This window comes from Oryctolagus cuniculus, chromosome 12, assembly GCF_964237555.1.
Source record: "Oryctolagus cuniculus chromosome 12, mOryCun1.1, whole genome shotgun sequence".
NCBI classification, from domain to species: domain Eukaryota; kingdom Metazoa; phylum Chordata; class Mammalia; order Lagomorpha; family Leporidae; genus Oryctolagus; species Oryctolagus cuniculus.
In genome coordinates this window covers 110,641,065-110,655,882 of record NC_091443.1, presented here as the reverse complement: position 1 = coordinate 110,655,882, position 14,818 = coordinate 110,641,065, and the positions used below count along the sequence as shown (strand labels likewise).

Genomic DNA, 14,818 nt, shown 5'->3' with positions numbered 1-14,818 from the left:
ATTTCCATCAGTTTTATGGGGATTCCGATTTTCCCAGATCCTGACCAATATCTGTTATTTTTTATTTTAGTTCTCCACTGAGTTTGAAGTACATTTCTGTAATAGGTAATGACATTGAACACCTTTTCATATCCTTATTAGTATATGGTATAGTTCTCTATTTAATACAAAGATGTTTTCTGCCTTTCCTAAAATTTGTAAATATTTGCCATAGATAATGTTTCTTCTTAATCAGGTGTTTTGTGTTCATGTCTAGATTTTACCATCTGAAAGGTCATTTTACTAGCCCATATGTTTTTGGCATGTTGGGCATTTTGGCCACTAGGGGAAATGTGACCTAACAGAGCCTTGAGTCACTCACTGTGTATAGTGATTTCTCTGATGTTTTCGTTAAAGTTCATGTTTGTTTGTTTGTTTTCCATTGTTGTTGCAGTATTTCACTGGCCTTGAATGTGGACATAAGTTTTGTATGCAGTGCTGGAGTGAATATTTAACTACCAAAATAATGGAGGAAGGCATGGGACAGGTAAATATGCCAATTTTTTTGTTTTTCAGGTTTTTCTGAATTTCCTATAGTATTTAGACCCTTGCACAAATTTAACAGATGCAATTTTCTGTATTATAAATCTCTTTGGGAATGTTCTTCTAGATCAAAATTCTAAAATATAATGGGTTATTTTTGTGTTTACAATGTGGCATTCCAGATTTAATGGGGTAAAGTTTTTTCTCTCTGAGCATCAGTATTGATATGTATCAGGCTGTACTAGTTGGGTAGTTTTGTCAAATAACTTGGTTTTATCTTTCAAAGCTATGTGTTGAAATACTAGTTACTTAGCATTTTTAGTTACTTTATGGTAATAAAAACACACAACACACATACTGGCTTTAAATAGGAAGGGAGGGATTGAAATCCCATAAATATTAAAATATCCCAGAACCTAGCAAAGTGCCTGGCCATGGTAAGCATTCAGTAAATGCCTGCTGAATGAAGACATAGTTTAAATTTCAATCTTTTTCAGACTATTTCGTGTCCTGCTCATGGTTGTGATATCTTAGTGGATGACAACACAGTTATGTAAGTATTTTTGATAGATTCTGCATGTTAAATATCGGTTAATTGGCTAAACCAAAATAACTTTCATTCAGCTCCCCAGAGGAGGTGAACGTTTTAGAAGTCTGAAGAGGCTTTCTACATTCCTTTGTGGTAAAAAAGTGCATGTTACTTGATTAAATGCCCAGTCACTTGATAGGATTTCGGAAAACCTTGGAACTAGACAGGAGAAAACGTCGACGTGTTGGTATAGGTCCTCTGGAAAGTAGATATCTGTTCAGGAAGAGTTAAACAGGAGAGAGATGGACTGTGAGGCAGCATCATACAGGCTGCAGGGGAGGCGAGGGACGAGGAGGAGCAGGGAGGCTGTGACACCTGTTAAAGGAGAGAGCGCAGGATTCAGGAGGAGGAGCCTCACTGCGATGCAGCTGTGAGGGTTTCTGGCAGCCCTGTGGGAACTCCAGTGCAGACTCCCTGGTAGGCAGAAGTGAGGGCCTCCAAGTATTGCTGCCATGTCCTGCCCTTGATTGGTATCATTCAGGGAGGGTGCCTGTGATCCCAAAGATCCTGCCATTATGAAAAGTTCTCTGTGGAAGGGAGGAAGAAACATTGTTTCCGAGCCTGGAGAAATCTCCCAGCTTGCTTCCTTTTGAATCAGTGCTTCTCAGTGCTGTGGGATTTCATACCAGGATGGTGGTTTGTGGCCTTGAATGATCCCTTAGAGTGTTAAATTAGTCCTCAGTAATCAGCCATGTGTCTGTGTTTAAGCACTGTGGTTTGAACATAACATAAGCAAGAGCAGCCAGGTGCTGGGGTGACTGAATTTCTTAACCGCATAAAGTCTTAGAAGTTGACCTGAGCACCACAATTTTTGAAGCTCATTGGTTCCAGCTTCTTACCTTTAGTCCACCGCTGATTAATTTGGAGTGTATTTACTGTTGCTACTAGCTTGATGGTAATCCTGGTTCTATCTTTCAGTAAATCTTGTTTATTACCATTTTAAGCTAGTGAAAATAAGCCATGTGTCATCTCTCAGTTGTGCTAGTCGTGTTTCCTGATGCGTTCTAGTTCTTTTCATCAGCCTGTAGTTTCATGAACATGTTACATCAGCCTACATTACTGTATCCTCTCATCCTTTCCACAAACCTTTCTGCGAATCTACCTATTCAGCACACACGCACAGGGCAGCAAGAAAATAAAATACTTCAGCTTAACAACCATAAATATAAGAGTTAAGTTTTCTATGTTATGCTATGTATAAAGTTTTATTAGGAAGGAGCAAATTATTCCACCTGAAGAATTCAGAGATTCTTAATGAATAACGTATATGGAGTAACAGTGGGAGTTGTGGGAGTAGAGGGTAACATTTGTTAAAGAAAAGATTCAGTACTTAAAGGTTTCTTTATTTGAAGAGTTACAGAGAAAAGGGAGAGACAGAAGAGGGTGAGAGATATCATCCATGTGCTGGTTCACTCCCCAGATGGCTGCAACGGCCAGGGCTGGGCCAGGCCAAAGCCAGGAGCCTGGAGCTCCACCTGCATCATCCCCGTGGGTGGCAGACCTCTCCTTCTCCCTCTCCCTCTCTGTGTGACTCTTACTTTCAAATAAATAAATAAATCTTAAAAAAAAATCTTCTACAAAGAAAGAGTTGTCAGAATGTGCTGGTATCTTGACGAAGTATATTACATGAGAGTGCTGTGTAGAGGAGTCCCATCTGGCCTATGTTCCTTGATAATAAGGTAGCACAGATCACTAAAATTTGCAGTGTTAGCCAATGAAGACATTTCACAAAGTTTGTGAAGGGAGCTGGTGTTGTGACATAGCCGATTAAGCTGCTACCTACAGTGCCAGCATCCCATATGGGCATGGGTGCTGGTTTGAGTCCCTGCTGGTACACTTCGAATCCTACTCCCTGCTGTTGTTCCTAAGAAGATAGAGGAAAATGGTCCCTGCACACACATGGGAGATTAGGATGCAGTTCCAGGCTCCTGGCTTTTGCATGGCCTAGCCCTGGCCATTGCAGCCATTCGGCAATTGGACCAGTGAGTGGATGATTGATTCATATTCTCTCTGTCTCTTCCCCACCCTTCTCTCCCCTAATCTGCCCCCCCCATAACTTCACCTTTTAAATAAAGAACTAAAAGATATTTATTTTTGTGGGAAGTAGCCCTGAAATCCATGCGTAGTTTTTCATACCGCATTTCTCATGACCTTCATGAAGACCTTCATGTTTATGAGAGTAAAATGAAGTGTTTCCATTTCTCCAGAGTGCCAGTTTGCGTCCTGGCTAATCTGCTTCCCATCCAGGTTCTGTGATTGCATCTTGGGAGGCAGCAGATTATGGCTCAGGTTCTCGGGCCCCTACCATCCATGTGAGAGACCCAGTGGAATACCTGTCTCGCCCCCAGCAATTGTTGGCATTTGGAGAATGAACCAGTGGGATGGACATTGTGACTGTCTCACTGCCCCTCAAATTAAAAAATTTAAAATATATATTTGGTCTCCTTTTGATTAATTAGAGATAAGATTAATGTGCATCTGGAATTGTGATGTTCTGAGTCAGCATCAAATGAAGTATTGCCTAAAAAGTAGCAGTATTTCCATTTCCATAAGATCTATTTATTTGAAAGGCAGGGTCACAGAGCGAGGGAGAGACAAAGGTCTTCCACCTGCTGATTCATTTCCCAAATGGCTGCAATAACTAGAGCTTGGCCAGCTGAAGCCAGGAGCCTGGAATTCCATCCAGGTCTCCATGTGGGTACCAAGGGCCCAAGTACTTGGGCCATCCTCCACTGCTTTCCCACGTGCATTAGCAAGGAGCTGGGTGGGAAGTGGAGCAGCCAGGAATCAAACTGGCTGCAGAATGGTTCCTTTTGAAAGTGGCGTATTTTGGGGCTGATGTTGTGGCATAGTGGATGAAATTGCTGCCTATAATGCCAGCATCCCATCTGGGCACCATTTCAGGTCTTGACAGCTCCACTTGCAATCCAGCTTCCCGCTAATGGCCTGGCAAAACAGTGGAAGACGGCCCAACTATCTGGGCCTCTGCACCCGCATAGGAAACCCTGAGGAAGTTGCTATATCCTGGTTGTGGCTTAGTCTAGTGCTGGCCATTGTGGCCTTTTTGGGGAGTGAACTAGAGAATGAAAGATCAATCTCTCCTGCCCTCCCCCCACCTCGTTACTGTGGCTTTCAAAATAAATTCTCTTCTTTCAGTTTTTAGCTGTTTAAGATGACTTCAAAAAGCACATAGAAAATGGAACTCAAAGGTTTGGTTTTTAAAATTTTGAGAGGCAGAGAGAGATGCCATTTATTGATTCATTCCCCAAATGACCCTTGGGTCTGAAGCTGGGCCTGTTTAAAGCCAGGAGCCAGGAATTCAACCCAAGTCTCCCGCGTGGATGGTAGTGGTACAGTTCCTTGAGCTGTCACTGCTGTCACCAGCAGGAAGCCAGTCCAAAGCTGGAGGTGGACATCACACCCAGACACTCTAACGTAGGACACAAGCATCCCATCTATGTCTTAATCTCCAGGCTAAACATTTACCACCAAGATGTTTATTTAGATGCAGATATTTAAGTCTGTGTGTAGTTTTTAATAATATTCATTTCATATAAATTTTCTGAAGACCCCTCCTCCGTGTCTTTACCTCTTACTGTGAAAGTACGGAAATCGGTGCTTCAGTGCCAACTTTTACCTTCCCCTCTTCACCTGGTGATTTCTAGTAGCTGTATAATTAGTTCATATGATCAGAGTTACCGTTACAGAGTAGTTGTAGAACCAATTAGTTGTCCATTTCAGACTGTGCTATTAGAAGAATGAATCACGCATCCAAGTCAGATGATTGCTGTTTTACATACTGTCAGGTTCTTTAAGTCTCAGGCAGGGCTGTGAAGCCATGTGGACTCTTAGTAATCACCTCGTACCATTTCTACCATGTGAGACCAAAGATGAGCTAAACTCTGATTCATGCATTAATTGCATTATAATGACACATCTCATTTCATGGTTGTAAAATGTTGTTCTTATTATAATATGCTCATTTTAGTATGCATTAATTTTTATTTTACTTCATTTACTAAGTCCTAACATACATTCATTTAAGTGTGTAAAGTACATTAACTTTTAAGCAGGGGTGGCGCTATTTGGATTTTATAACATTTCACAGGCTGTACATAGTTATCAACTTAAAAATTATCCTGCTGTGGATTTACTGAATTTTGAGTTCCACCTGCCATTGCCTTGACAGGGCCAGACAATTGATTTCATGGACCTTATATAGCCCACAGGCCAGATATTTCCCACCTCTGCTTTCAGGCTCCTTGCTTTGCTGCTGCTGCCCTGTTCAAGGGACAGGACTTGCCAGTATGCAGAGTGCTCCTCTGCTTGCCTGTCCTGATCCTTTCTGCCTGACTCTGCTGCTCACCCTCACTTACCTGTTCTTGGGATTTACTTGTGTTAATTGCTTTGTAAGAATGCTTCCAATGTTCTGCTGCTAGAGTTTGGGGTGTGTGTGTATGTGTGTATAATTTTTCCCAGTGTGACTTGCCTTTTCTGAAAAAGTGAGGCTTTTTTTTTTTTTTTAATCGTTTTTTGGATTGATTTGAAAGATACATAGAGTGAAGGAGAGAGTCTTCCACCTGTTGGTGCATTTCCCAATTGCAATGCCAGAGCCTGGTCAGGCTGAAGCCAGGAGCCAGAAGCTTCTTCTGGGCCTCCCACGTGGGTGCAGGAACCCAAGTACTTGGGCCATCTGCTGCTTTCCCAGGCATATTAGCAGGGAGCCAGATTGGAAGTGGAGCGGCTGGGACTCAAACTCAAACCAGCGCCCATATAGGATGCCAGCACTGCCAGCTTGACCTTCTGTGTCTTCATTCTCCCCCTCTTTGATCAAAACTTCATTTAATGGTATCTAATTGATCATTTTTTCCCAGTTTATGATTATTGCCATTCTTGAAATCTTTGCTTACACTAAGTTGAATTTATTCATAGGGCACAGAATTTATGGGAAATATTTTGGTAGTACGTGGCTTTCAAGTTGAATGTCACTGTCAGCACTGTTTTAAGTAGAACACACACAGCACAGAAGCTGTGCTAAGTCAGGGCTCAGAGCTAATACTCACACTGAAACTATTTCCTAGTCTCATTTACATGTAAAATGACCAATCTGCCAAGTTTTAGTAGTTAATAAAGTTATTTGTATAGATAAGGAATAACTTACTGAGAAGTGTTGCTAATTTAAATTTCATAAATGTTACTGACTTGTGACTGTGAACTTGGAAGGGAGGGGTACATGAAGCAGTCTTAGCAGACCAGATAAACTGTTACCCTGTCCTTGGCTTACAAGGCAGAGCTGTGAGGCTTTGAGTAGAGGACTGACATGGCCAGAGACTGTTGCCTGTAGTGTTGCTGCTTAAAACAAGACAGTGAGTGCCTGGGACACGACCACAGCACCAGGGAAGAGGTGGCAGAAGTTTGGGTCAGGATGGCAGCAGGGGACAGGATGATAAGTAGTGGGTTTTAGAGATTACTTTCTGGAAATAATCAGAACTAGATATGGTGATTGAGAGAAAGCAGTGAGTCAGATGACTGCAGGGCCATTTTGCATTTTTATTTTGATTAAATAAATTCAGTGACAGTAAATGTTTTTATAAAGATGTTAAATAAGTATCATGACTTGTGTGCTTCAGATGCCCAACAGTGGGAGGTGGAGTGACACAGTTTCTAGGTGGTTTGTGAGTTAACGGATGACTCCAATAAATGCTGGTAATGTTAGTGGAAACAAAAATGAGGCACAAAAGTATGTGTAGTACGTTCCCTATTAAAATTGTCATACATTTACCCATAAATGTCCAGATTCATAAAACTCTTGGGTCATTACCCTTCTTTCTAGAGTGACAGTCACAGGTGATTTTTTATTTCTTTTTTTAAATGCTTGACTATAATTTGTATGTCAAGGGGAAAAACTTTTTAAGAGATAATATTTTTTATAATTAGCTCTAAATTTAAGTATAACTTCATTTATTCAAGGTGCTGTCCAAGCATAAAGCGTGGTCTAACAATTAGAATTAAATAAAGCAATCATTGTGTTGACTGTCGTCTAGCTTTACATCATATTTCTCGAGTTACTTTGAAGTGAAAGCCAGGTATTATCCCAAACTCATGGGTGGTTAAATGCCATTGACCCTGTGCTTACCATGTATATAGTAGATGCTAACGAGGTTATTTTTGTTTACCTAGAGAGCTAACTTCTGCTAGTTGAGTTGACATCATAACCATTTTTTATTTATTTGTTTGAAAGGCAGAGCTACAGAGGGGGCGGGAGGGAGAGGGAGAGGGGGCCTTCCATTTGCTGGTTCACTCCCCAAATGAGCACAGCAGCTGGAGCTGGGCTGATCCAAAGCCAGGAGCTTCCGCTGGGTCTCCCATGCAGGCACAGGGTCCTCCGTTGCTTTCCAAGGCACACCAGCAGGGAGCCGGATTGGAAGTGGAGCAGCCAGGACTCAAACCATGCCATATGGGATGCCAGCACTGCAGGCTGAGGATTAACCAAGTGAGCCACAGCGCTGGCCCCACAAAACACTTTTGCTTTCACTTTTGTTGGAAACTTACAATGAGGGTGCCTGCTGTCTCTGTGTTTCTACCTCTCTCTCTAACTCTTCCAAATGTATAAAATAAATGTTTTAAAATCAAAGAATTAGCTCATGAATGACCAGAGTGTCTCTAATTTCCCTATCATCATTTGAACAGACATCTTTTTTTTTATTAAAGATATTTATTTATTTATTTGAGAGGGAGAGTTACAGGCAGTGAGAGAAGGAAACAGAGAAAAAGGTCTTCCTTCCATTGGTTCACTCCCCAGATGGCCACAATGGCTGGAGCCGTGCCTAACTGAAGCCAGGAGCCTCTTTATTATTGTTATTTAATTGATGCAAAGTCCACAGTCTTTTAGTACATTCACAATGTTGTGTAACCATAACCTAATTCCAGAATATTTTCATCATGTACATTAAGCTGTCACTCTGCATCCCCTTCCTCCTTCGTGCTAGCAACAGCATTCAGCTGTTGGCTGTCTCTAGGGATGTGCCTGTTCTGGACATTTCAAATTAGTGGCATCATCAATGTGGTCTTTTGTGACAGGCTTCTTCACCCATGTTGTAGCATGAATCAGCACTTACCTCCTTTTTATCGCTGAGCAGTATTCTGCTATGTGGATGTTCCAGTTTTTGTGAGAGCTGGAGAAATGGTAGCGCTAACTTTCTGAGGAACTACAAGTATGCTGATTGTTTTCAGGCCCTAGTTTGAACACCTCTGATGTAGGAAGGGAATATTTATTGAACACTTTCTACAGGCCAGACACTGTGCTGGATACAGGACATCCTCTTTGGATTTTACAGCATCAAAAAATGGGAGCAGGAAGACAGATGGGAAAAGATGACTACATAGACACCTGTCTGATTAGAATTATGGCAAAGTCTATAAAGGGAGTGTTTCGGGTGCCATAGGAACTTAGAGGGCCTCTACACCTAGACTGGTACAGTCTAGAGTCGGGAGAGGCATCCTGAAGTTGTACCATGGCAGTACATCTCATAGTTATTGAGTGCTTACTGTTTGCCAGGCACTTTTCTAGTCTCGAATCTTTTATTTCTGCTGTGTATTTACGGATTTGTTGTCTGAGGTATGGAGAGATCAGAGAACCTACCTCAGTTCATAGCTAGGGAACTGGGAGGCCGCCCTGACACTTCTGTGCAGGGAGTGTCTCCTGCAGACACTGTGGGGGAGGGTGTTAATGAGAAATGCAGAGGCTGTGGATGGGTCAGGTGTGCACTGAACAAGATGGAGTGGTGTCTTGTGGGAAGAAGATGGTAGGCAGGCTGTGAAGCCTGAGTTCAGCGAGGCCAAGGACAGAAACTTTTTAAGTGCCAACAATTTTCAGAAGAGGCCCTTAAAATTATATAAGCTATAGGTATCGCAAAACATAGATCCATTCCTGAATATGACTGCCAGCAGCATCTCTCATTTCATGCGCTGATTTGGTGGAGTCTATGGGAAGGGGCCAAGAATTGCTGTGTGGTGGTGGTGGTGGTGGTGGTGTTTTTTCTGAAAGGCGGAATTAGAGAGAGAGAGCTTCCATCCTCTGGTTTGCTCCCCAAATGGCTGCAAAAGCTGGAGCCAGGATTTTCTTTCGTGTCTCCCATGTGGATACAGGGGCCCAAGGACTTGGGCCATCTTCCACTGCTTTCCCAGACCATAACAGAGAGCTGGATTAGAAGTGGAGCAGCCAGGACTTGCACCTATATGGGATGCTGGCACTATAGGAGGAGGCTTTACCTGCTATGCCACAGTCCCAGCCCCAAGAATTGTTGTCTTAAAGATACAATCTCAAAGTTTTTGAACACTCTGAAAGGGGCCTCAAGTTGGCAATGCTTGGTAAGTTATTAGGGTATAATATGAACTGCATGAAAATAGGACATTTAGAATGTAAGAATCATGGGGGAAAGTCTACCAAAATAGAACTATAGAAACTTTGAAGCAGTTTATAAAGTTGTATTTCAAAATGTGGAGATAATCGCAGGTGAAAATTTTCTGATAAACTATTATTGTTCTTGGTTTCAGGCGCCTGATCACAGATTCAAAAGTTAAATTAAAGTATCAGCATTTAATAACAAATAGCTTTGTAGAGGTAAGTGATTTACAACTTTATTCTTTTAATGGGGAATTTGGCTTATTAATAGAAATACTACTGTTGACAGTAAGAAATACTTTTACCATATTTATGAAACCTACCAAAATCCTTTATTTCAAGTGAATATGACAAACTAATATAATAAATCTCTTCATATATCTGAGCTTTAGTAACAAAATTTTTGTAAGTTTTTCATTTGGATGATGGGTCTTTTTTTATTGTTGTTGTTTTTTAAAGATTTATTTATTTGGAATGTAGAGCTGCAGAGAGGCAGAGAGAGAGAAATCTTCCATCCACTGGTTCACTGCCCAGATGCTAGAGCTGGTCCAGTAAGGAGCCAGGAGCTTCTTCTGGGTCTCCCACACAGTTGCGGGGACCAAGGACCCAGGACTTGGGCCATCTTCTGCTTTCCCAGGCCATAGCTGAGAGCTGGATCAGAAGTGGAAGCAGCCAGAACTTGGATGCCAGCACTGCAGGTGGTGGCTTCACCTGCTACGCCACAGTGCCGGCCCTGCTGAGTCTTGTTTGATCACATTTGGGATTCTAACCTTGCTCTTTATCTGTTTCTTTTACATTCTGTTACCAGTAAATCTTCCATCTGCTGGTTCACTCCTCAAATGGCCACAATGGCTGGGCCTGGGGAAGGCCAAAGCCTGGAGCCTGGAGTCTGTTCTGGACTGCCACATGTGTCGCAGGGTTCCATGCACATAGGACATCTTCTGTTGCTTTCCCAAAGACATGAGTAGGGAGCTGGACCAGCAGTGGAGCACAGGGACTGAGGCCGTCACTCAGACGGGACGCCAGCATTGCAGGCAGCAGCAGCTTTACCCACTGCACCACAGTGCTGGCTCCAGCCGTGAACAAACTGAGGGTTCTTAATGATTATTTAATGGATAAAGTTTCTCAGTGGGATTTTGAAAACAGAGCAGAAGACACTTCATATATTTTATAAAAACTGTCTTCTAGGAGTAAAGACTCTTGGAGAAACAGGTTCCAGTAGCATTCTGTGGAAGGCAATGCTGGTTTTTGGGTGCTGGTGTCACTGGCCTCCTTTGCCCTTGCACTAGGGTAGCAATATAGATGATTGCTTTGTGTGCTGGGATATTTTTGCATCATGGTTTAATTTGCTTTCATTTTTAATTTTCTGACTTGTGTTTCAGTGCAATCGACTGTTAAAGTGGTGTCCTGCCCCGGATTGCCACCATGTTGTTAAAGTCCAATATCCTGATGCTAAACCTGTTCGCTGCAAATGTGGGCGCCAGTTTTGGTAAGCAAGTAATTTCCTAAATCGGAGAACTAAGTACAACTTTTTTGTTTTTTCTTGGCAGTGAGATGGTAAGAGAAACTTCTTCCCAAAGCAGAGAGATGAGTGATGCTGATTTAAAATATTGTATGGGGCAGGTGTTATGGTGCAGCTGATTAAGCACAGCCTACATTGGTAGCATCCCATGTAAGTACTAGTTCAAGTCCTGGCTGCTCTGATTCCAATCCAGTTCCCTGCTAATGTACCTGGAAAAGTAGTAGAAGATGGCCCAAGTACTTTGGCCCCTGCCACCCACATGGGAGTCCCCAAGTGGAACTTGTGGCTCCTCGCTTCTGCTTGGCCCAGCCTCAACCATTATGGACATTTGGGGAATCAACCTACAAGATGGAAGAAACACTCTTTCTCTCTCTCTCTTCCCCTCTCCCTCTCTCTGTAGCTCTGCTTTTCAAATAAATCTTTTAAAAATTAATAAAAACTGTATGTTTTAAGAAATGGGTAGAAAAGTCACAGATTATAATCTATTTCCTTAATGCTCTAGTTTTTTGTTTTAAGATTTATTTATTTGAAAGGCAGAATTAGAGAGAGACAGAAATCTTCTGTCTGCTGGTTCACTCCCCAAATGGCTGCAATGGCTTGTGGCTGTGTCACACTGAAGCTAGGAGCCAGGAGCTTCTGTCAGGTCTCCCACATGAGTGCAGGGGTCCAAGTACTGCAGTCATCTTCCACTGCTTTCCTAGGTGCATTAGCAGGGAACTGGATCAAAAATGGAGTGGCCAGGACTAGAACCGTTGCTCATGTTGGATGCCAGCACTGCAGATAGCATCTTAACCTGCTGCTTTGCAGTGCCAACCAGTACTCTGATTTTTTGAATGTGTGTTTCAAGAGGAAAAGAAACGTATTTATGTGATCACATTTTCCTGTGTACTCTACTGGGACTTACATGAGCAGACTTCAAAAAGTTTTTGGAAAATAGAAATAAAAGTATGAGTTTAGTTTAAATCTATGCATGGTTTTTCATAATACATTTTCCATGTATTAGGAATTTTTGTTTTTTAATTTGAAAAAAAGAGAGAGAGTGAGATCTTCAGTCTGCTGGTTACTCCACGAATGTCCACAATGCCTGGTGCTAGGCCTGTCTGAAGCCAGGAACTTTTTCCAGGTCTCCCATGTAGGTGATAGGCACAGGATTTGGGCTATCTTCTGCTGCTTTCTCAGACACATTAGCATGGGATCTGAGGTAGAGCAGCTGGAACTCAAACTGGTCCCCAAGTGGGATGCTGTCTTCGCAGGCAGTGGCTTCACCTGCTGTGCCCCAATGCTAACCTTCCAGTCTCCCCATAAAAGAATTTAAGAAACAATTTTTTTTTTAGTTATTTATTTGAGAGGTAGGGTTACAGGGAGAGGGAGAGACAGAGAAGAAGGTTGGTTCACTCCCCAAGTGGCAGCAACGGCTAGAACTGAAACCAGGAGCCAGGAACTTCTATGTCTCCTACATGATTGCTGGGGCCCATCTTCCACTGCTTTCTCAGGTTAAAGCAAAGAGCTGGATCAGAAGTGGAGCAGCCAGGACTCAAACTGGCGTCCAGGTGGGATGTTGGCACGATAGGCAGAGGCCTAGTCTAGTATGCCACAGCACTGGCCCCAGAAAAATGTTTTGTACCGAAAGTAACTCACAGATGTATATAGATATAGATACAGATGGATGGAAGGAAGATTTCTGGTTGTCTTGCAGTCTTTGTGGTGCAGCAGGTTAAGATGCCTCCTGTGACAGCAACATCTCACATCAGAGTGCCAGTTCAAGCACACACACACACACACACACACACACACATGATTTATTCACCTCAAAGGCAGTTAAAAACTCAGAGGGCGAGACAAGAGAAAAAGCTTCCATCTAGCTGCTGGCCCACTCCCCAGATGGTTGCAACAACCAGGAGTGGGCCAGGCTGAAGACAAGGTCAGGCGCTTCGTCTGGGTCTCCATGTGGGTGGTAGTGGCCCAAGCACCAGGGCCATTCTCTGCTGACCTTCCAGTGCCATTAGGAGGGAGCTGAATCAGGAGTAGAATAGCCAAAGCTGGGACTGGCTGGCACCATTTGGAATGCTGGCGTCTCGGGTGGCAGCCTCACCTGCCGCGCCACCACACCAGCTCCAAACTAACACATTTGTTCCATTTTCACTCCTTTGACAAATTTCAGTCTTTCTTCTAGAAAGAAGTTGTGCGAGAACTCCAGCCCTTGGAATTCTATATTTAGCTTCTGAATTCTGAATCTGCAGGGTTTTGTTTTGTTTTTGTATTTATTTACTTGAAAGGCAGAGTGAGAGGATTTCATCAGCCTTGTGGGTGGTTGGGTATCCAGATACTTAGATCATCTTCTTTTATGCTGTGTTAGCAGGGAGCTTGAACTGGTACTCTGATGTGAGATGCTGCTGTCACAGGAGGCATCTTAACCTGCTGCACCACAAGGACTGCAAGACAACCAGAAATCTAACATCCCCTGGTTCACTCATCAAGTACCCACAACAGTAGGGCTGTCCAGGATGAACCCTGGTGCCAGTAAATTCCATCCAGGTCTCTTGTGTGGTGTCAGGGATCCAGCTACTTGAGGTATCACCTGCTTTGTCCCAGAGTGCCCATTAGCAGGCAGTGGGATAAGGAAGCAGAGCAGCCAAGTCTTGAAGCAGGCACTCCAGTGTAGAATACAGGTGACCCAAGTGGTGACTTAACCACATGGCCACCCCAGCTTCTGGATTCTAAAATCTACTTACCAATGAATTCCAATGACATATGGTAGCGAGTTTCTTATCTGTTTAGGTGTGTAGTAGGCTTTCTCATTTTTCTGTTTTTAAGTTCTGGTTGCCTTTCTCTCTCTGTCTCTACCTCTCTGTCCATAGCTCTACCTCTCAAATAAATAAATAAAATCTTAAAAAAAAAAAAAAGAATCATATGTGTATACCATGAATCTAAAAGATTAATTATATTGTTGCCTATGCATTAGTAGTAAAATATAATTAACCTACAAAGTCAAACTTCAATTCTTCCTTTGGTTAACATAAAAGATTGAGTTTGCACCAATGAAGAATTCTTTGAACTACTTCTCAGTACAGTCCAGGATACTGTATTAACAATTTCATCAAGCCATTTCTACATATAATCATTCTTTTCATTGTAATTTATTTTTTACTTATTAAAGAGGCAGAGACAGATACCACTCCGCTCTGCTGATTTACTTCCCAAGTTTCTACAATGGCCAGTACTGGGCCTGGCTGAAGCTGAGAGCAGGAAACTGAATCCAGGTCTCCTCTATGGGTGACGAGAGCCCAGCCACTTTACTGCCTCCCAGGATCTACTCATTCTTCATTTCACATGTACTAAGTACATACTGCATGCTAGTCCTAACATGTACTGGATTCTAGGTAATTTACCATGAAATAAAGCAGACTTGTTTCCTGCCCTTGGATTTCTGGCCACTGGAACCTGAGTGTAGTACTGTGGAACTGTAAAGCATGAAATGTGTGTTTGGTTCACTTATTTAAGCAGGGAGGACGTAATTCTTTTCATTCTTTTTGTCCCTTAACAGTTTTAACTGTGGAGAAAACTGGCATGATCCTGTTAAGTGCAAGGTGAGTCTGTCTGGCTTTTACACTTTAAGTAATACAGTTGAATACTGAAAATAATAGCTGGTGGTTTATCCATGAGCACATGAAGAATTTATTTTGCTGTTTGTGTTTCAGAGAGATTAACTTAGTCATTCCGGATTAGTTTAGCATACCCTGGGTAGGGCACCTCTTTAGGTTGGCTAACTATGGAAATGCAG

The 14,818-nt window shown here is 42.5% G+C and overlaps 1 protein-coding gene across 2 annotated transcripts in view; it reads left to right on the top strand.

Moving 5' to 3' along the window:
* ARIH1 (ariadne RBR E3 ubiquitin protein ligase 1) overlaps window positions 1–14,818 on the top strand; it is a 111,818-nt gene that overhangs the window by 76,886 nt on the left and 20,114 nt on the right. For both annotated transcript variants that reach the window (XR_007910396.2, XM_051822317.2), the window contains exons 4-8: window positions 434–526; window positions 1,020–1,075; window positions 9,668–9,734; window positions 10,898–11,004; window positions 14,582–14,624. Coding sequence is in view for 1 of the 2 variants with exons in the window: in XM_051822317.2 (XP_051678277.1) it covers window positions 434–526; window positions 1,020–1,075; window positions 9,668–9,734; window positions 10,898–11,004; window positions 14,582–14,624 (366 nt within the window). In the remaining variant the exon portion in view is untranslated. The remainder of the gene's footprint in view (window positions 1–433; window positions 527–1,019; window positions 1,076–9,667; window positions 9,735–10,897; window positions 11,005–14,581; window positions 14,625–14,818) is intronic.